This window comes from Oncorhynchus mykiss, chromosome 9, assembly GCF_057628025.1.
Source record: "Oncorhynchus mykiss isolate SJ-2025 chromosome 9, ASM5762802v1, whole genome shotgun sequence".
Taxonomy (NCBI): Eukaryota; Metazoa; Chordata; class Actinopteri; order Salmoniformes; family Salmonidae; genus Oncorhynchus; species Oncorhynchus mykiss.
The window spans coordinates 64,321,364-64,342,110 of record NC_143030.1 but is presented as its reverse complement, the minus strand read 5'-3'; the positions used below and the strand labels follow the sequence as shown (position 1 = coordinate 64,342,110).

At 40.9% G+C, this 20,747-nt stretch overlaps 2 protein-coding genes and 1 long non-coding RNA gene across 13 annotated transcripts in view; 2 read left to right on the top strand and 1 right to left on the bottom strand.

The window, feature by feature from the left end:
* Window positions 1-3,341, top strand: part of LOC110532521 (XK-related protein 7) — a 14,765-nt gene extending 11,424 nt beyond the window's left edge. For both annotated transcript variants that reach the window (XM_021616494.3, XM_090184995.1), the window contains 2 exons: window positions 124-323; window positions 906-3,341. In XM_021616494.3, the coding sequence (XP_021472169.3) occupies window positions 124-323; window positions 906-1,864 (1,159 nt within the window). In that variant the 3' untranslated portion in view covers window positions 1,865-3,341. The remainder of the gene's footprint in view (window positions 1-123; window positions 324-905) is intronic.
* Window positions 1-6,398, bottom strand: part of LOC149981294 (uncharacterized) — a 10,339-nt gene extending 3,941 nt beyond the window's left edge. The window contains exons 1-2 of one of the 3 annotated variants that reach the window (XR_016483383.1): window positions 6,273-6,398; window positions 3,155-3,270 (exon numbers count right to left, since the gene is read on the bottom strand). This is a non-coding gene — a long non-coding RNA (uncharacterized LOC149981294). Of the gene's footprint in view, window positions 1-3,057; window positions 3,271-5,085; window positions 5,326-6,272 lie in introns of those variants that run through there. The other 2 variants (XR_016483385.1, XR_016483384.1) reach the window with 2 other exon arrangements.
* Window positions 3,341-20,747, top strand: LOC110532520 (CDK5 and ABL1 enzyme substrate 2). 8 transcript variants are annotated; one of them, XR_016483381.1, is made up of 9 exons: window positions 3,341-5,558; window positions 7,770-7,865; window positions 13,656-13,733; window positions 13,997-14,102; window positions 14,178-14,375; window positions 14,450-14,547; window positions 14,812-14,918; window positions 15,081-15,285; window positions 18,536-20,747. XR_016483381.1 is itself a non-coding variant. In XM_021616492.3 (9 exons), exons 1-9 carry the CDS (start codon window positions 4,918-4,920, stop codon window positions 18,674-18,676), a joined length of 1,644 nt encoding a protein of 547 aa, XP_021472167.3. In that variant the 5' UTR covers window positions 3,341-4,917; the 3' UTR covers window positions 18,677-20,747. The 8 variants fall into 8 exon arrangements, 6 of the variants coding, with proteins under 6 accessions (XP_021472167.3, XP_090041124.1, XP_036844426.2 ...); XM_021616492.3 differs by having other exon boundaries at window positions 14,178-14,349; XM_036988531.2 differs by lacking the exon at window positions 3,341-5,558 and adding an exon at window positions 6,438-6,559 and having other exon boundaries at window positions 14,178-14,349.

The following is a 20,747-nucleotide window of genomic DNA, read 5'->3' as shown; positions in this document are numbered from 1 at the left end:
ATGGAGCGTCTCTCGATAGCTGGAGATTCTTCTCTCGCACAAATTATGACATAATTCTAATATCATACTCATGCCTTTCCCTCTCTGTCCCTATCCCCCCACCTCCTCTCTGATGTTCCACAGGTATGTCCATGCCCTGTACTTGGGGGTGCAGAGTCGCTGGCGTGGGGACCATGAGAGACGTCACTTCTACTGGCGCATGATGTTTGAGAGTGCTGACATCAGCATGCTGCGTCTGTTGGAGTCGTTCCTGAAGAGCGCCCCCCAGCTGGTCCTGCAGCTAAGCATCATGGTCCAGGCCAGCCAGGTCCTCCCGTTGCAGGGTGAGTCACGGTCTGAACACAAATACTGACCTGAACCTTAATAATTACCAGTGACATCACCATCTCAAACTACCCCATACAATCCACTGTGACCTTCACATTGATGGCCGGCATCCTAGCGGTTAAGAGCATTGGGCCATTAACCAAAAGGTTGAAGGTTTGAATCCCTGAGCTGACTAGGTGAAAAATCTGATGTGCCATTGAGCAAGGCACTTAACTCTAATTGCTCCTGTAAGTCATTTACCTTATCACCTACTAATGATAATCACCCTCTCAAACTCCCCCATATATAATGACCTCACATAGTCACAACTGCCAGTTTTTCAATCCATGCAGTTAGTCACCATTCTTAATTTTACAACAACAAAAAAATCCCTTCACACAGAGCCACTAAGGATGAGTTCATATTTTTTGTTGCCCCCACCCCCATCAAAGTTGCCCATACCTGCTCTAAAGAATTCCTTAATCTACAATAGAGCCTTCTGATTCACACAGACTCAGCAGCGTTCTCATGATAGTCAGCACATTTTACCCTGCTCAATCTTAATTATTCTTTCTCCCTGTCTCTCCCTCTTTCTCCAGGCCTCTCAGCCTCTGCCTCGCTGGTGTCCCTGTCCTGGATGATCGCCTCCTACCAGAAGGTTCTAAGGGACTCCCGGGACGATAAGCTGCCCATGTCCTACAAGGCCGTCAGTGTGCAAATCCTGTGGCACCTGTTTACCATCGGAGCCCGTACGATGGCCTTCGCCCTGTTCGCCTCCGTATTCCAGCTCTACTTCGGTATTTTCATCGTGGCCCATTGGTGCATCATGACATTCTGGATCATTCAAGGCGAAACAGACTTCTGCATGTCCAAATGGGAGGAGGTCATCTATAACATGATGGTCGGCATAGTGTATGTTTTCTGTTGGTTCAGCGTGAGGGAGGGGCGCACACGCTGCCGTATGTTCATCTACAGTGTGGTTGTATTAATTGAGAATGTGGCACTCACCACATTCTGGTATGTGTACCGTGGCCCACATACCTCTGACTTCAGTGCCCTGATCATAGTGTGTATGGTGGCCAGTAGCTACGCTCTGGGCACCTTCTTTATGTTAGTCTACTACTGCCTGCTGCACCCTGACGGTCATATCTCAGGGTGGTTATGGGGGGTACCAGAGGAGGTATCAGTGGAGTCCTGCCTTTCCCCAGCTTCCTCTCTCCCTCCAGATGTAGTGGCCAGCCCCCCCAGGACTCTGCAGAGGACTAAAGGGGGAGACCGTGAGCAGATGGGAGGGGCTAATGCAGACGTGTTTCTGGTGCGAACACTTAAAAGAGGAGCCAAGCCAAATCTCCCACCCCTCATCCCTAGGACAGAAGGGCCAGTCATCCGTATAGACTTGCCAAGGAAGAAGTACCCTGCCTGGGATGCCCACTTCATCGACCGCCGTCTGCGCAAAACCATTATGGTGCTCGAGGCTGCTGCTCCGGTCACACCAAGGATCCAGTACCGCTGTCTGGGCTCAGCCACAGAGGTGATGGAGTATGAGACCACAGTGTGAACCGCTTAGAGTACAGTTACTCAACTGGCTATCATCCAGCCGGCATAGCCCCACAGTGGCACACAGCTGACTAACTCGCTCTGAGGATCAGTTCTGCTCTAGTCCCGCTCTGTGCTGTAAAGCATCAAGAATACACTGGCTGGGAGAGGGGGAGTGCGTGGAAAGGGTTTCACATCAAATGTCTGGGATAGAAAGACGATGTCTGATGTGGCCTAAGTAGGTGACTACGTGAGGTTTGTATTTTGGTGCCGTGTCAGTATAATTTCTCCGGTTAGGGGGACGGTACAGGGAGAGTTATGGGCCAGGGGTCAGAGATCAGTGAAAGTGCAGAGGGACACAGAAAGAGGAGCTGGATAGCTGTCAATCAGAGGGAAACCATCCTCAATGAACTTGCTCCAAAATAATGTCCTCTCAAGCCAAGGCAAAAACCATCAGAGACAATACCTAAACATTTATGAATACCTATGACAATACCTCTGTTAATTTATTATGATTATACACCATAACAGTAGATAAGTCACATGGTTAATACATACCCGTCTAATTGAGCTACTGGAACAGGACATTTTGACTGCTGTGTGTGATTTGTCATAGCTATTTATGCATGTTTAAGTAATCTCAAAGCCTTAATAAGTGGTCTAAAATCCATAGGACAATTTCTAAAGAGAGAGAAATTGAGAAGATGTATTGGGATGAATGTTCAATACACTTTGTTGTCATACAGTTAGTTTGGTATTATGACAAGATCCGTGTAGTATAACAAACATGAGGCTGGATACTGAATGTGCAGGATTGCTGTATTATGTCTAACTTGTCTGGACTCTGGTTGCCCTGTAGAAAATAGTTTAGATATCTTTCAATCTTCATGATGATGATACAGTGTGTGCTTCGTGTGTATCTAGGTGGTCATTGCTCTATAAAGAAATGTTCTATCTGTCTAACACTAAAAATGGAGTGCATTGTATCAACTTTAAATCCAGAACAAGACAGAAACCTTATGTGGCTGAGAAGTGGAAACAAGGTTGAAACTGGGAGCATTTGTATATGAGGTGTATGCGTGCGCGTGTTCGTGCACATTTGTATGTTGTACATTGGGGTTCATATGATATTGTGTTGTAGAAAGATGAAGCTTTAGTTCTTAAATGCTGTCCAGGTAACTCAATTATCCCGCTAGTACTAAGATGAATACAATATCTCCACACAGAACCATCAACACAGCCACAGAACTATGAAGCCACGGCTCCACGTTGGTGCTAACTGTTGAGTCTGTTTATAAACACCACAACTTACCTTATACAGTGGTCTGGATTCATCCATCAAACCATACTGGTTTGGGTGGGCTGTACCTCAAATACACATACCAGAATGAAAGCCTTAAACTGGTCAAGCCAGACTGTTGCTGGTGACTGCAGAAAAAAAGAACAGAGACTTTCATTATGTTGTTGTTGGGAAAATAAAGAGCAATGTGTTTACCTTCTCCATGACCAATTCATTCTTTCAATGTGTGGTTTTTAGAAACCAAATGCAACCAGTTATCCAAAATATGGCCAATTATCCTAAACATAAATCCAGATTTCAGGTCAGGTAAATGCAGTTATCCAAATACAATAGAATAGTTTAAAATGTGAAGCAGACAATCAAACAGATAGGGAGAAACAGACAGATCCATCTAATCATTCTGCTAAAGTGACAGATTATTCTGATTAGACTGTCCAGTGGTAAAAAGCTAAATCATGTCTCATATAGAAGTAGATCAGTGGATTATGAAACAATACCCTGCTGGCTGCTGGCACCTGAGCCCAGGCAGAGGTCATTGGGTCAGGTGAGGCTGTCTACACAAAATTATGACATTTTTTATCATCATAATTTTCAACTGAAAGTGGTTCACTTAACAGCCATTCCCATATCATATTCACTCCCATCTGTATTAATTTGGACAGTGAAGCAAAAATGTGTACATTTGGCTCTATACTCCAGCATTTTGTATTTGAAATAAATAAAATGTTTCATATGAAGTGACAGTACGGAATGTCACCTTTTATGTGAGGGTATTTTCATACACACCGGTTTTACTGTTTAGAAATTAAAGCACTTTATGTCTCTAGTCCCCCTCAAAAAATGCTAACCTCTCACCATTACCAATAACGGGGGAGGTTAGCATTTCTCACTCATCATTATTCAGGATTCATTCATGATTATCCATAATCATGGGAGCATCCACATTAATGTAGAAGTGTTCAGAAACATCTTCTATTCTTATTTCAAATAAAAGTGACTCCAAAATGACTAAATACATTATTTACCATTCAGTTCCTACTGGGCAAGACATTATCCGAAACACAACCAAAACAAACTGCAAATGCTTCCAACAACAGTGTGTAGAGTCACAAGCTTGACATAGTCATTGCGTGCTAGGAATATGGGACCAAATACTCTTGACTACTTTAAGATACTATAATTTCATTGTTCCAAATAAAACGTATTCAAAATGGGGGGACTAGATACACAAAGTGATATCTAAACAGTAAAACAGATATATGAAACATTTAATCTCATATCCAAAATTCTGGAGAATAGGGCCAAATGTACACATTTTTGCTTCTCTGCAGCACAATGTTATTCAATATAAATCATCACCAACCTTCTGGGTAAAGCAGGCTATTAAGTAACAGATCCCTACAATAAATTGGTGATTAGGATTAAATGAGTAGGACCATAGTTAATAGAAAAATCTATTAAAATATGTCCAATGTTTTGCTGATTAAATACATAGGGTCGAATGTATTACAATACCTTGACTATTATGCATCTATCCGTTACAATCTATTATTATCTGTTGTTACATTGGTGGAGTTCGTTTTGCATGGCCCGGTGCCCAGGGTGGATGGCTATTTCACTTAAGGACCAATGGAATGGTCCTAAATTAACAACTCCGCTAACCCGGGGCACCAGGCCACGCAAAACGAACCGAATAATGTCTCAATCAGTTGTTACAATGCATCGCCATCAACTCACAGCCAATCCCCTAAAACCAAACCGTACTTATTTCAATAATGATACGTTTGAACCAATCAGCTTATGGTGGGCGTGGAGAGGTCCTCTCGCCGGCTAAATTAATTCCTCAACGAGCACAATCGTTCTATTATACTAGAATGGCGACTGCTGTTTTCGGTCGTCAATGTACAACAGGCAGTAATACTGCAAAATCACACAAAGAACACCTGCGAAAAGGTAAGGATTCACGACGGAGACAGGCGGCTCTTTTGTTCCTCAACAACATATCTTTAGACGGAAGGCCTTTGTATCATCTCAGCAATGGAAACCACGGTCAAAGGGAGTCCGCCGAGCTCCGAAGTCGAGACGCCACCGGGGCACAGGCGACTGGACACCCTCTTTTCTCATCGAGTATCTACGGAACCGTCTCCCTTGTGGCACCCTCCTTGGCCGGTGGCGCTGCTCCTACTGTGGCGGGGATCAGTGGACTGAGCCCAGTCCCTCCTAATTTGGTCATGTCTACAGACACGGGCTCAAGTACTGCTGTGCGGTGTAGTGAGGTGTTTTTTGAGGGAGTTGACCCCATGGTCCCACCAGATACCCCTCTGTCCCCCACCTCTGGACCTCAGACATTCAATCCAAGTGCCAAATCATCATTTGTGCCCCAGACTCAGAATTCCGTTCCGGGGGATACACAAAGGTGGGAAATAGTATCTAGATACTACGTTTATATTATAGGGTGGTAAAAAAATAATGGATTAATCTGTCATAACCATCAATCACGACTAACGTTAGGTGTTACTCACTCTGCTGTTGTACCAACCAACATTGGCTGTTTCAAAGTTTGACAGAATAGGCCTGATTTATAAATGTGGTCTATTTACTTCCGCATATTTCATTTCAATATGGAAATCTACGGCAACGCAAATGGCCACAGACTAGACCTTACGTCAATTTTAGTTATTTAAATCTATTTCTCAAAGCAATCATTAGAACGTCTTAATTGCCAGCTGCCACATTGGAAAAAAAATATTTCCCTGTCAAAGTCCTTTAAAAAAAACTGCAGCGACAAATGTAGCTGAGGAACGCTCAACTCTGTTCTAGTATAAAGGCGGAGTTGAGTTTTGATTCAATAAGTTGTGCAGCACTTGTAGCTGAGGAATGCTTAGCTCCTTTTAGCAAAGCTAGTATCTTACGCACTAGTATTGCTAGGAATTAGCGTGTATAAAAAACGAAATAGCCCGTCAAAGGCGAGAGGTTAAATACAATTCCATTTCAATTTACTGCGAGTCTGCCCTGCAGATTGTCCATAGGATTGGTCCTTATGCAGGGGGAAATTGGTCGCGCGATTTACTAGCAACAACCTTTATCATCAGTCGATACATGTACAAATATCAATTCTGAAAACGCTTACCTGTACCCGTTATATACAACCGCGTTCCTTCCGCGGGACCCGAAATTCACACGTTTAATAAACCCTTATCGAATACAACCACCGACCTTTTCCTAATTTGGGTTGCTCAACTCAGCGCGAATGCTCATGTGCCAATTGTATCTCCGCTTACATCGAGGACGCTACGTGAGCAACACAAATGTGAGAAAAAGTAGGTGTTTAGGTTTTTATAAAATAAATAGGAATTTTAGCACAGCGCGGAAGGACCGCGACTGTACAGGACAAACATACGTACTGTAGGCCTACAGGTAAGCGTTTTCAGAATTGAACCCTTTTCAAGTACTGACTGCTGGTTAACTCAATGTTGTTACGAGCAAATCGGCGCCCAGTTATCAACATTCAACCATGCCTTGATATAAGAGAACAGTTGGACGATCGCTTAGCTGCTTATAGCAACGCTAGTATTTACACACTAGGGTTGCTGGAAATTGGCTTGCAAAAAAACGGAATCGTCCGACAAAGTTAAAATATTCTGTCCATTGTCTGTATAGTTGGTCCTTGTGCAGAGGGACATTTGAGATAACACACAATGGAACTTCAAATGAAACAGAATTTCCACACGTGGGTCTGTTGTAGACCTATGAAGTTCCTCTCCTTACTCGTGTCAAAGTAAAAGTCCCCTACAATTTTTTGTGCAAGTTTGGCGCACGTGCTGGACTTTTATTTTGACATGAGGTTATCAGAGAGGAAGTAGGTCTAAAAAATACCCATGTTTGAGAAATCTGTTTAATTTATGTTCTATTAGATTTTTTTTCTTCTCAATTTCTCCCCTGCATAAGGACCAACCCTATGGGCAATCGGCAGGACAGACTCGGAGTAAGTTGAAATTGAATTTTATTTAACTTCTCGCTTCTGAGGACTATTAATTTTTTACAAGCTAATTCCTAGCAATGCTAATGTGTAAGATACTAGCAATCAAATTGTATTGGTCACACACACATTTAGCAGATGTTTCTAAAAACAGCTAAGCCTTCCTCAGCTACAAGTGCTGCACAACTCATCACTAAATTAAACATATTTAGTTGGTATTGGTTTGTTTATTTTAACATTCTCTGTAATGCTGTGCTTTGTGTAAACATTACATTAATTGCTGTCAGGCTTGTGTTATCATCTCACCTTCTCCTGCCACCGCATCTGTCTTGCTCTGCATCTTACCTCTCCATCATTCTCTCTGAACATGTTTAGAAAAACAAACATATTACTTCAACTCCCTCTCACACAACATTGTGATTTTGGCATTATTATTCAGACATGTCATGTAAATTAATCTTTAAGGTCTTCCTTAGTTTATTATTTCAAGAAAATGGTTAATTCTTCGTCCATATTTGTCTACCTCCATATTCTAAAACTCACTGACAAATTATATGGTACTGTTGCTACCTGTTGGTCCAGATATTAGACGTTACTAATGTTGACGTTTAATTGACAATTATGTTTGTGTTCTCCATTTTGTCTTAGATCACGGAATCATTCAGGCTCTCCAAAACCTGCAAGGGTGGCCAAGAAGGTCCACTTTATCAAGAATATGAGGCAGTACGACACAAGAGGCAGCAGGTGAGTTTAAGTAGTAGATCAGGGGGTGCAGGAGATGTGTGGCGTAAACTGTGTATTCTAATGAAGTGAACAACCAAAACAAAATGTATAAAGCATTCTTCTATAGGCTCAACAAGTGGTATCAAAAAAGTAATTCTAAATGGCATTGTAGTCACCCATGACATACAGGAAATGAATTGCATTCATAAGCATAGGCTTTATAGAGAAGAGGGAAGAAGATTGCAAAGAGACCTGCTGGAACTTGGATAACGCTCTTAAATGAGTAACAGAACGACTGTGTGGATTGCAACAGTGCATTTAATCAAATCAAAACACCAAAAAGGTGTCCTGTGGAAATATAACGCTCCCTGGCATTAACAGTAAAATATCCCTTATGTAAGATGGGACTGAACTATCACACTCAAGCTGCACTCAACCTATTCTCACTCTGTATAAATGAGTCTCTTATTCAATGTGTTTTTTATGAATGAGGAACCTGGGTGAGGCTTATAGGGCTATAGCCTAGTCAGGTTGTCTTCGAAAGAAAGGTTTCCCTGGAGACACAAAGATAAGACACACATTTTTCTAAACTTATCTGTTTCAACAAGGCAAACCATTTTAGAAGCCCTCTCATTTCTCCCTACCTGAAAATTACTTAATCATAGACAATATCACATCAATAGTCGTTTTTGCATGTTTTCCTGAACTTAGTGCAAAATGCAAATACAGTATCGCACATTGCTGGCATGTTATAAGATGTTTTGCAATAACCAGAGCCATGTATTTAGAGAAATGGGACATTGCGGTTTCTGTATCATAATGCATTTACGTGGCACTGCAGCCATGTTGGCGCACAATTGACATTACATGCGGAATATAATGCCTAGAAAGAGCATTATGGTGCATTTACATGACACTTAAATATGAAATGGCAGTCCTGTTAGACCTCCAGTAAAGATGGTATCCGCAGTAGGGGAAACTGCGCCACTGACCACCCAACAGCCGTAGTTATTGTTTCTGTTTTGTTAACGAAGCAGAACTGGGAGCGGCGCGGATTTGGTAAAAAAAAAGAAGTTAAAAAGTGAATTGCATATGCTGTTGTTCTATTGCGTGTGCAATGATGTCCGAGGTGGAAACAAATGTGTCCTTTGTTTGCAGTTGTAATATTGCAAACGGACGTGTCACTTTCACTATTAAGGATTCCAGCTTTAACGTTACGTGTGTTATATTAATAATGTGATGTACTGAATGTCTAGAATTAGAACAATATTCAAAATGCTAAAAGTTGGCCCAACTCTCTTAATATACAGTGCATTCAGAAAGTATTCAGACCCCTTGAATTTTTCTACATTTTGATACGTTACAGCCTTATTCTAAAATTGATTAAATAATTTTCCCTCAGCAATCTACACACAATACCCCATAATGACAAAGAAAAAACAGGTTTTAGCAAATGTATTAAAAAAAAAACAGATACCCTATTTACATAAGTTTTCAGACCCTTTGCTATGAGACTTACATTTTTTTATAATAATTGATTACAAAAAACACAAGGGGTAACATTTAAAGTATTAGAACATGAAGGACAAACAATACAGCATCAAGACACTATCAAACATGTATCAGTCTTTCCGCAACAGAGCCATCCTTATGCGTGAGGGTGCGTGTGCATGATAGTGATATGAAATGTCAGTTTCCTTTTTCATGATCACAATCTTGTGAAACCCGAACCCTCCAAGATCCCCCCCCCCCCCCCCCCCCCACAGTTCCCCAATAGCTGCCCCTCAACCATTCGAGACCCCTCTCACAGTCCGTCCGCCAACCCCCCCCCCCCCCGGAATAAAAAAAAATACAATTAATTTCATTCCCCACCCCCAAGAACCCCCCAATGCATCAACAACCAAGAGAATTAACAATGAATGAAGGGAAAGACCGAAGAAAACAGCAAACAACAATGCAAAAAAATAATAATAATACATTTAAAACAAAGGACATCAAGGACAACTGAAATCATAACATCAATGCCTACTTTATATGTTTGTGTGCAATGTCTGGCACTATTACATGTATGTGTGTGTTCTTGTATGTGTTTATTTGAATAAGTGTGTGTATATGCATGTGTACAAACACCTGCACGGCATCAGCCTCAGGCAAACCGGCATTCAAAACGAAGTCTTGAATCTTGCGTTTTATATATCAACTCATACACCCTGTACCATGGAATCGGTACATCAAAAATCTCTTCCCAACTATTTTGCAATCTGTATGGCACAGTTGTCAACATCCTGGTCCTCAAATGAAACTGGTATACATTCCTATTTATGCTATTTTTATTCCTCCGCCAGTTTTGATCCTTTATATTGGGCAGACAGACCAGTTCCCTACCTCCTCCCGCTGCCACCCGCCTCATCCATTTTTGGGGCAATGCAGTAATAAATTGGTTGTACTCTTGGATTGAGCAGACCTTCCCGTACAATTCTGATAACTCCATGAAGGACATACCATTACAATATCATTAAGAACAAAATACCCTTTTTAAACATTTCCCATAAATACAGGTATTTTATCAACCAGCACATTTGAGTTCAGCCATAATATTTGTTCTATCTTTCCAGGGGGATGAAATTGTAGCCAGCTCTGCAATGCTTGTTTGAAAAAGACATACTTTAAAAAAAGTATCTAACTTTCAATTAATCTAAAAAGAGACATGGCAATCTGCACAAAGGCAAAAAGGCAATTTTTTAACAATGGATGAGCTTTTCTTATTAATCTGAGAACCATTTAGGGTTAAACTTTTGAATGAGTGAAGCTTTTAGAGAGGTTTAGTGCTTTTATATTTAATAATCTCAACCCACCCTATTCATTATATAGATAGGCTCGTTTTATTTTGTCTGGTTTAGCGTCCCAGATAAAGCAAAATATTTTTGGGTCATATGATTTGAAAAATGAATCATCAGGAGTAGGCAGCGCCATAATTAAGTGAGTAAACTGAAATATGACTAAGGAGTTAATCAGGGCAATTTTCCATAAATAGACAGGTATTTACCTCGCCATGGTTTGTGGTGGCTTATTTCTGCTTTACCAAATGAGGAGAGTTACAAACTTCACACACCAGTCAGAGTTCTATTTAAACTACATATTTAATAATAAGAGCTTTGCAATAACATTTTGACTTTCAATGATGCGCCATCTCTAATGAACCATTTGAAAGTACCAACAGAAAAGTACAGATCCTAAGATCTTTTACAGACAAGATACACCCCTCTCAACCTACATGATGAACCACATATCTTAGGAACAGTTACAAAGGGACTTTATAATTGAGAAAGGAGTATTCCTTAGCCAGATAACATTCACTATGAATTATCGTTCAGTTTGGTCCATAAGACGAGGTTCTAATCTTGTTCCTGGTACTTCATAGCACAAAAACACCATCTCATCCAATGGCATAAATCAATTGTCAACTCTAGATACTCTCATCTCAAGTAAACCCCCTCTTGACCCCACTCCTGGACAAGCTCACTGAGGAGAGTGAGCCTCTAGGTCATACACTATCCCAGAATAAGTACAACTTCAGAGAGGACATAAAATAGTTCCAGACACTGCCCCCCCTCCAATGCAAAAGGAGGGAGTGACTTGCACAGACATTGTGGAGACAAGTAATTGGTTCCCCCTTAATCACACCATCCCTTCACATGGTTTAACAGATACATTCACATATGAAGACAATGTTCCATCCTGTCCTCTTCCCTTTCTGATATTCTGCATAGCACCAGAGACATGTAAAAGACAAGCCTGACCTCTCCCCTCTCTGGGCCCCAAGTGACTGAGCCACAGCTGAGGGAAGAAATGCAACTGCCAATACTAGAGTCTATTAGAAATACATTCTAATAAAAAGTATATCACATAAGAATATTATGCAGATATGACATCTTAATTACTTATGTTACCCAACTAATTCTGATTCATCCACCACAGGTTGCAGGATCTTGTCTATTTTTACAAGTTTTCTATTGAAATTCATAGTGGAGAGCTTATTTATATATTTTGTGACATGAATACCGAGTATGTCTAATTCACCATCAGCCCATTTTATAGGTAAACTGCAAGGTAATGTAAAAGTAGTATTTTTTTAAGGATCCAATACGTAATATTGTACACTTATCATGATTAGGTTTTAGTCCAGAGAGTACAGAAAAGTTATCTTTTAATGAGACGTTGCAGGGATCTAGCTTGCGGACTTAACATAAAACTTGAGTCATCGGCATACATGGACACCTTTGTTTTTAAGCCTTGGATTTATAATCCTCTAATGTTGTTGTTGGATCTGATTTTAATAGCTAGCATTTCGATGGCCATAATGAATAGATATGGTGACAGCGGACACCCTTGTTTAACTCCTCTTGACAATTCAAAACTCTCTGAGAAGTAGCCGTTATTTACTATTTTACACCTGGGGTCGCTATAAATTATTTTTACCATGAGACTTGATATTGAGATCAGGTGCATTGTCTCCATTGATCATCCTTGAGATGTTTCTACAACTTGATTGGAGTCCACCTGTGGTAAATTCAATTGATGGACATGATTTGGAAAAGCTGTCAATATAAGGTCCCACAGTTGACAGTGCATGTCAGAGCAAAAAAACATGCCATGAGATCAAAGGAATTGTCCGTAGAACTCAGAGACAGGATTTTGTCAGGGAACAGATCTGGGGAAGGGTACCATTTTTTTTTTTTTTTACAGCATTGAATGGCCCCAAGAACCGTGGCCTCCATCATTCTTAAATGGAAGAAGTTTAGAACCACCAAGACTCTTCCTAGACCTGACCGCCTGGCCAAACTAAGCAATCGGGGGAGAAGGGCCTTGGTCAGGGAGGTGACCAAGAACCCCATGGTCACTCTGACAGAGCTCCAGAGTTCCTCTGTGGAGAAGGGCGAATCTTCCAGAAGGGCAATCATCTCAGCAGCACTCCACCAATCAGGTCTTTATGGTAGAGTTACCAGACAAAAGCCACTCCTCAGTAAAAAACACATGACCGTTCACTTGGAGTTTGCCAAAAGGCACCTAAAGGACTCTCAGACCATGAGAAACATCTCAACGATGTTCAATGGAAACGGGAGGCACCTGAGCTTATTTTCGAGTCTCATAGCAGGGTCTGAATACTTATGTAGGGTCTGAATACTTATGTAGGGTCTGAATACTTATGTAAGGTATTTCTGTTTTTTGGTTTTAATACATTTGCAAAAATGTCTTAACCTGTTTTCACTTTGTCATTATGGGGTATTGTGTGTAGATTGCTGAGGAAATTGTTTTATTTAACCCATTTAATAATAAGGCTGTAATGTAACAATGTTTTGAAAAGTAGGGGTCTGAATGCTTTCTGAAGGCACCATACATATTGTACTAATAAGTGCATTACTAATGCTGTAGTTAACTGTAGTTTGGGGCATTTTTGAATTGCGGTGGCATTTGGGCACTACATACATTTACATTTAAAAAGGCTTTCCATTCTAAATCAACTAATATGCTTTTTATTTTTACATTAGGATAACATGCCACCAGTAGGAGTAGTAACACCAATGAGACATTTTTGGTTATTCAGGATTTAAAAAAACTGTAGCCCAGATACTCAAATCCAAGGTCATTAACCCTTTAAAAATGTATTTCAGTGATATGGTTAGGGCTGCAATACAGTATGTACCTTTGTAGGCGACCCGACCCGTTTAGTAGTATGTGACTAGCTGTTGTTTGTGTAGACTGACACTGTGGATGTTCTGTGTGCTTGTACTTGCTATCTGTATCTTGCAGGATCATGATGATTTGTGCCAAGCGGTCTCTATGTGCTGCTTTCTCAGTGCTGCCCTATGGAGAGCATGTTCACCTCAGGTACAGACACATAGCCCTAACCAACTACAGCCCACCTCTATCCCTCTGTCTCACTATATGACCCAGCCATCCTCTCGTGTGTCCTGAATCGCCATCAGGAAAGGAATTGTGTCATGATGATCACAGGTTTTAATGTGGAGCTGCATAATAATTATATAATGTATACCATTTAGCAGACTTTTATCCAAGTGACTTAGTCATGCATTCATACATTTTACGAGGCATGATGGTGACATGAGTAGATTCTCTTTCTGCACACCCAGTGACCCAAAGTTGGAGGCGCACAAACTACAGCTGTCCTCTGGGGTGGCATCTGACCTGTTCCCTGGCCTGGAGGGCCTGGGGGTGGAGCTAGGTGCATATGGAAAGGTAAGGTTGAACTGGAGAGTAATTGCACACTGTCTGTTTGTGCTTTGTGTTCGTAAACGTCTCTTTCCTCATCAGACGGTATCGTACGCCCAGTTCCTTTTCCCCACTAATGCCCTGGTGAGACCGAAGAGCAGTGGAGCACTAGAGCCCAGCACAACACAGACCCCCCTGTCACGTTACCAATGCAACGGCCAGAAGAACTACACCACCCCGTCTCGCCTCAACAGCACCATAGGACAGGACCTGAGTACGCTCCACTTCACTAGAATACAGGTTACATGCACTCTCTCTTTGGCAAATAGTTTTTGCAATTATTACTGTCTTCTCATTTAATATCATTTTTACAGATATAGAAGACCTGGCAGACTATGATCCCTACCTACTCAGTGACCCTCAGTGGCCTTGCGGGAGACACAAGAGAGTTCTTATATTCTCATCATATGTGGTAAGCGTTCCTATAACATTATACATGTTACATACACCTCACCACATTACTTTGTGACTAGACAATACATCACATGACACACTGACAACCCAGAATGCTCTGATTTTGTTCAGTAGCACCATTATCAACTTAAAACAATCCATATCGTAAGGGATTTTATTGACAAGTAAACTTTACTGCACATAGTAAACACCATCATAATGCAATCTCTATGAATAGGATGAAAGCAAAGTTCTCATATTTATCTTGTTCCCTGTCTTCCAGACGACTGTTATTGAGTATGTAAAGCCGTCGGACCTGAAGAAAGACATGAATGAGACGTTTAAGGAGAAGTTCCCCTATATTAAACTGACCCTCAGCAAGATAAGAAGGTGCACGGTGCATGAACATGTTGTGCATTTTTGTCTACTGTCTGTTTCAATCTCTGAAAATCACATTTGTATCTTTGTCTTCAAACCATGCATTTACATATGCAAATCCTGCATATCTGCCTACCATACACACCCATGTGTAACCTCCCTCCTGTTTGACAGCCTGAAGTGGGAGATGCGTGCGGTGGGAGAGGAGTGCAGTTTGCAGCCGGTCACAGTGGCCATGGCATTTGTGTACTTTGAGAAACTGGTGCTGCAGGGCCGCCTGAACAAGCAGAATAGGAAGTTGGTGTCTGCAGCCTGCGTCCTACTGGCAGCCAAGATCAGCAGTGACCTGAAGAAGCAGGAGGTCCGACAGCTGATTGACGTGAGTGAAGTCGTTTTTTTTACACGTACAGTTGAAGTCGGAAGTTTACATACACTTAGGTTGGAGTCATTAACTCGTTTTTCAACCACTCTACAAATGTCTTGTTAACAAACTATAGTTTTGGCAAGTCGGTTAGGACATCTACTTTGTGCATGACACAAGTCATTTTTCCAACAATTGTTTACAGACAGATTATTTCACATAATTCACTGTATCACAATTCCAGTAGGTCAGAAGTTTACATACAGTGGGGGCAAAAAAGTATTTAGTCAGCCACCAATTGTGCAAGTTCTCCCACTTAAAAAGATGAGAGGCCTGTAATTTTCATTATAGGTACACTTCAACTATGACAGACAAAATTAGAAAATGTATTTGGAAAATAAGTATTTGGTCACCAACAAACAAGCAAGATGTCTGGCTCTCACATACCTGTAACTTCTTCTTTAAGAGGCTCCTCTGTCCTCTACTCGTTACCTGTATTAATGGCACCTGTTTGAACTTGTTATCAGTATAAAAGACACCTGTCCACAACCTCAAACAGTCACACTCCAAACTCCACTATGGCCAAGATTAAAGAGCTCTCAAAGGACACCAGCATTTTTTTGTAGACCTGCACCAGGCTGGGGAGACTGAATCTGCAATAGGTAAGCAGCTTGGTTTGAAGAAATCAACTGTGGGAGCAATTATTAGGAAATGGAAGACATACAAGACCACTGATAATCTCCCTCGATCTGGGGCTCCACGCAAGATCTCACCCCGTGGGGTCAAAATTATCACAAGAACGGTGAGCAAAAATCCCATAACCACACGGGGGGACCTAGTGAATGACCTGCAGAGAGCTGGGACCAAAGTAACAAAGCCTACCATCAGTAACACACTTACACCAGGGACTCAAATCCTGCAGTGCCAGACTGTCCCCCTGCTTAAGCCAGTACATGTCCAGGCCCGTCTGAAGTTTGCTAGAGAGCATTTGGAGGACCCAGAAGAGGATTGGGAGAATGTCATATGGTCAGATGAAACCAAAATATAACTTTTTGGTTAAAAACTGAACTCGTTGTGTTTGGAGGACAAAGAATGCTGAGTTGCATCCAAAGAACACCATACCTACTGTGAAGCATGGGGGTGGAAACAACATGCTTTGGGGCTGTTATTCTGCAAAGGGACCAGGACGACTGATCCGTGTGAAGGAAAGAATGAATGGGGCCATGTATTGTGAGATTTTGAGTGAAAACCTCCTTCCATCAGCAAGGGCATTGAAGATTAAACAATAGACAATGACAATTAGACAATGATCCCAAACACACCGCCCGGGCAACGAAGGAGTGGCTTCGTAAGAAGCATTTCAAGGTCCTGGAGTGGCCTAGCCAGTCTCCAGATCTCAACCCCATAGAAAATCTTTGGAGGGAGTTGAAAGTCCGTGTTGCCCAGCAACAGCCCCAAAACATCACTGCTCTAGAGGAGATCTGCAAGGAGGAATGGGCCAAAATACCAGCAACAGTGTGTGAAAACCTTGTGAAGACTTACAGAAAACGTTTGACCTCTGTCATTGCCAACAAAGGGTATATAACAAAGTATTGAGATAAACTTTTGTTATTGACCAAATACTTATTTTCTACCATAATTTGCAAATAAATAAATTAAAAATCCTACAATGTGATTTTCTGGATTTTTATTTTCTCATTTTGTCTGTCATAGTTGAAGTGTACCTATGATGAAAATTACAGGCCTCATCTTTTTAAGTGGGAGAACTTGCACAATTGGTGGCTGTACACTGTACACTAAGTTGACTAAGTTTAAACAACTTTGAAAATTCCAGAAATTGACGTCATGGCTTTAGAAGCTTCTTATAGGTTAATTGACATCATTTGAGTCAATTGGAGGTGTACCTGTGGATGTATTTCAAGGCCTACCTTCAAACTCAGTACCTCTTTGCTTGACATCATGGGAAAATCAAAAGAAATCAGCCAAGACCTCAGAAAAAAATTGTCTGGTTCATCCTTGGGAGCAATTTCCAAACTCCTGAAGGTACCACGTTCATCTGTATAAACACCATGGGACCACGCAGTCGTCATACCACTCAAAATGCACCACTCAGAACGTACTTTGGTGCTAAAAGTGCAAATCAATCCCAGAACAACAGCAAAAGACCTTGTGAAGATTCTGGAGGAAACGGGTACAAAAATATCTATATCCACAGTAAAACGAGTCCTATATCGACATAACCTGAAAGGCCGCTCAGCAAGGAAGAAGCCACTGCTCCAAAACCGCCATAAAAAAGCCAGACTACGGTTTGCAACTGCACATGGGGACAAAGATTGTACTTTTTGGATAAATGTCCTCTGGTCTGATGAAACAAAAATAGAACTGTTTGGCCATAATGACCATTGTTATGTTTGGATGAAAAAGGGGGAGGCTTGCATGCCGAAGAACAGCATCCCAACTGTGAAGCACGGGGGTGCCAGCATCATGTTGTGGGGGTGCTTTGCTGCAGGTGGGACTGGTGCACTTCACAAAATAGATGGCTTCGAGGGAGGAAACTGTGGATATATTGAAGCAACATCTCAAGACATAAGTTAAAGCTTGGTCGCAAATGGGTCTTCCAAAAGGACAATGACCACAAGCATATTTCCAAAGTTGTGGCAGAATGGCTTAAGGACAACAAAGTCAAGATATTGGAGTGGCCATCACCAATCCCTGACCTCAATCCTATAGAATATTTGTGGGCAGAACTGAAAAAGCATTTGCGCGCAAAGAGGCCTACAAACCTAACTCTGTTACACCAGCTCTGTCAGGAGGAAAAAAATAATAATTATCTCTACTATTCTGACATTTCACATTCTTAAAATAAAGTGGTGATCTGAAGTGACCTAAGACAGGGAATTTTGACTAGGATTAAATGTCAGGAATTGTGAAAAACTGAGTTTAAATGTATTTGGCTAAGGTGTATGTAAACTTCCGACTTCAACTGTACATATTGGTCATTTAGCAGACGCTCTTCTCCAGAGCAACTTACAATCAAGTAGCACTCCTAACATGCAATTGTATTATTCAACCTACCCATTTGAGCATTGTATAAATTTAAGAATTGGAAATACAGTACCTTGTGTGTTTTAAAATGTATGGATAATTTTGCTCACGTCAGGATCACTTGAAATAATTGAATTATTACGGTAATCAAAGCATTGGGCAGTATCGTAGGAGGTTGTCTTCTCGTTCTTAGCCCCCCTTCTCTTTCTCCATGGTTGAGCAGAAGCTGGAGGAGCGTTTTCGTATAAACCGCCGGGAGTTGATTCCATTGGAGTTCCCTGTCCTGGTTGCCTTGGAAATGGGGCTCTACCTCCCTGACAGCAAGGTTATGCCGCACTACCGCAGGCTGGTGCAGCAGGGCTAGACTGGAGGTGGCCCGGAGAACTGGCCTGTGACAGTTTTGATATTTAAGTCCTGATGATATTGATTGGAAATGCTGATCCTGAATCAGCACCTTGAGAGATGCACCTTCTGCCCTAGAATCTGTTCAGGTGTAGCAGGCCAGCCCAGCCTACAATGCTCCTTATAAAAATAAAGTTTAGGTACTCTATTTATTTGATTGAATGCCATCCAATATCTTGATAACTTGATATGATAATATCTTGGAAAGAAAGAAGGATTTTTAAAAATATTTTCTGCAAAGCTGTTGGACTTTTTTTTTCTTTCTATGTTTTGATTCTTGTTTGGTCAGCTTGTTCTGAACTTCTTTCTGGGTGGTATATGGCATTCTGATGTGAAGATTTTTTTTCATAGAAGGGTTCAAAACCATGTTTATTTTGTACAAACAGTACACCTTAAATATTTGCTAAAAATTAGCTCAACTGAGTGTAGGATGGCAACCCGATGGGGGTGTCTGTAAGAACACAGAGTACTTTTACTATTCTCTAGTTTAGCTCTTTCGGTCTTAAAGGCATTGGTGCTCGGATGAGTGGCAATGATGGGTTACGTGATCAGATGACAGATGTAGATGGTTTTAGTTGTCAGCACACGCATCTGTTTGTCCATAGTACTGGTTTGGTTGCTTGTGAGAAGAGGGCTAATGACTGAAGGTGAGAGCACAGATCTCCCGAGGGTTTACTTGTTCAAAGTTTTAAAAATAAAAATAAAATCAAACCAGATTAAGACATGCAGTGCATTCAAAACGCATGACAGTGCTTTGTTATAGATGATGTCACAGATCACGTTAAAGGTGGTGATTGTTCCTTCTAATCCTCTGTACTTTCATTTCTAACTGTGGGAAGAAGTCTTAACTTAAACTCTATTTAAAGTATGTGTCTAAGGTCCGCATTATGTGATGTTGATGGTTGCCATATCAGTTTGAAATAATTTAGATGCCCTGAAGTAATTCCCTGTCCAAAGGTAGAGAAATGTTTTTTTTTTTGTGTGTGTAAATGGTGCCTGGTATTGTATCTTTGCTCATTGTAGCTTGTGTTGATCTTACTATTTATTCACTCATTTTGAAAATGACACATCAGTCATTGGACTTAAAAGGCCTCAAATGTGATTGAAATGACACTCTGGCCAGCCCAGAACTTTCATCCTCAGTTGTATCATTTGTTTAGAACTTGGCTTGGATGGTATTTATTACCCTTTTCTTGGGTTGGAATCAACAGTTTTGATCATGTCAGTTCTGTAGCTAGCAATCAGTCTAATTGTGTAGACTTTAAATCACCACTGTGCAATCAACTGCCTCTGTTCTATTACACAAATTACTTTTCTGCTGTGAATGGTTTTGTTAAGTTGCATGGTTAATGTTCAATCAAACTTCATATCAGTACTTGGTTGGTATTGTATATCAACACCCAGGTATAGGATTTGCAATAAGTATTCTTACCATATTGTTCAAAGTACTGGATCATCCACAAGCCAGTTGTCATTTTTTAGCTCAGGAAATATCTTTGAATGCTTTATTTTCCACTGATCATTCTGAGATCATGGGATTTATCAAACTCTGGAATGACAGCAGGTAGAAACCAGTTGTGTCCTAAAAAGTGTATTTATTTACAGTATTTGTGTATTTCTCTTCATTTGCATTGTATTATGCCACTTGACAAAACAGTAAGAAGTGCCTAAAACCACCATGAGTTGAATGACGTATTAGTCCTATCCAGATATTATTCCCTCTTGTATTTCACTCTTATTGCTGTTGGTGTTTCACCGTACCTGTGAATATCATGGAAAATTGGACTGCATAATGTGAAGCTCATTGTTCTTTGAGTGATCTTGGAAAAAACGTTTGGTACGGTAATGTGCAGATTCCTGCTGTGGTGTGACTGGATGTCTTTGTTTTGCAAATGTATGCTTAAATCACCTAATTGGTTTAGAATGTGAAATGGTAGAACTTTTGACAATGTTGTGATCATGGATGGTGTCAATTTTGTAAAAGTATATTTTTATTCTTAAATCAGAAAATATATTTAAACATTTTCTAACCA

Coding starts and splice junctions, on each gene's coding strand:
- LOC110532520 (XM_021616492.3), top strand. CDS start 4,918: ATGATACGTTTGAACCAATCAGCTTATGGTGGGCGTGGAGAGGTCCTC. Junction 13,734..13,996: donor GGAGAGCATGTTCACCTCAG/GTACAGACACAT, acceptor CTGCACACCCAG/TGACCCAAAGTTGGAGGCGC. Junction 14,103..14,177: donor AGCTAGGTGCATATGGAAAG/GTAAGGTTGAAC, acceptor TTTCCTCATCAG/ACGGTATCGTACGCCCAGTT.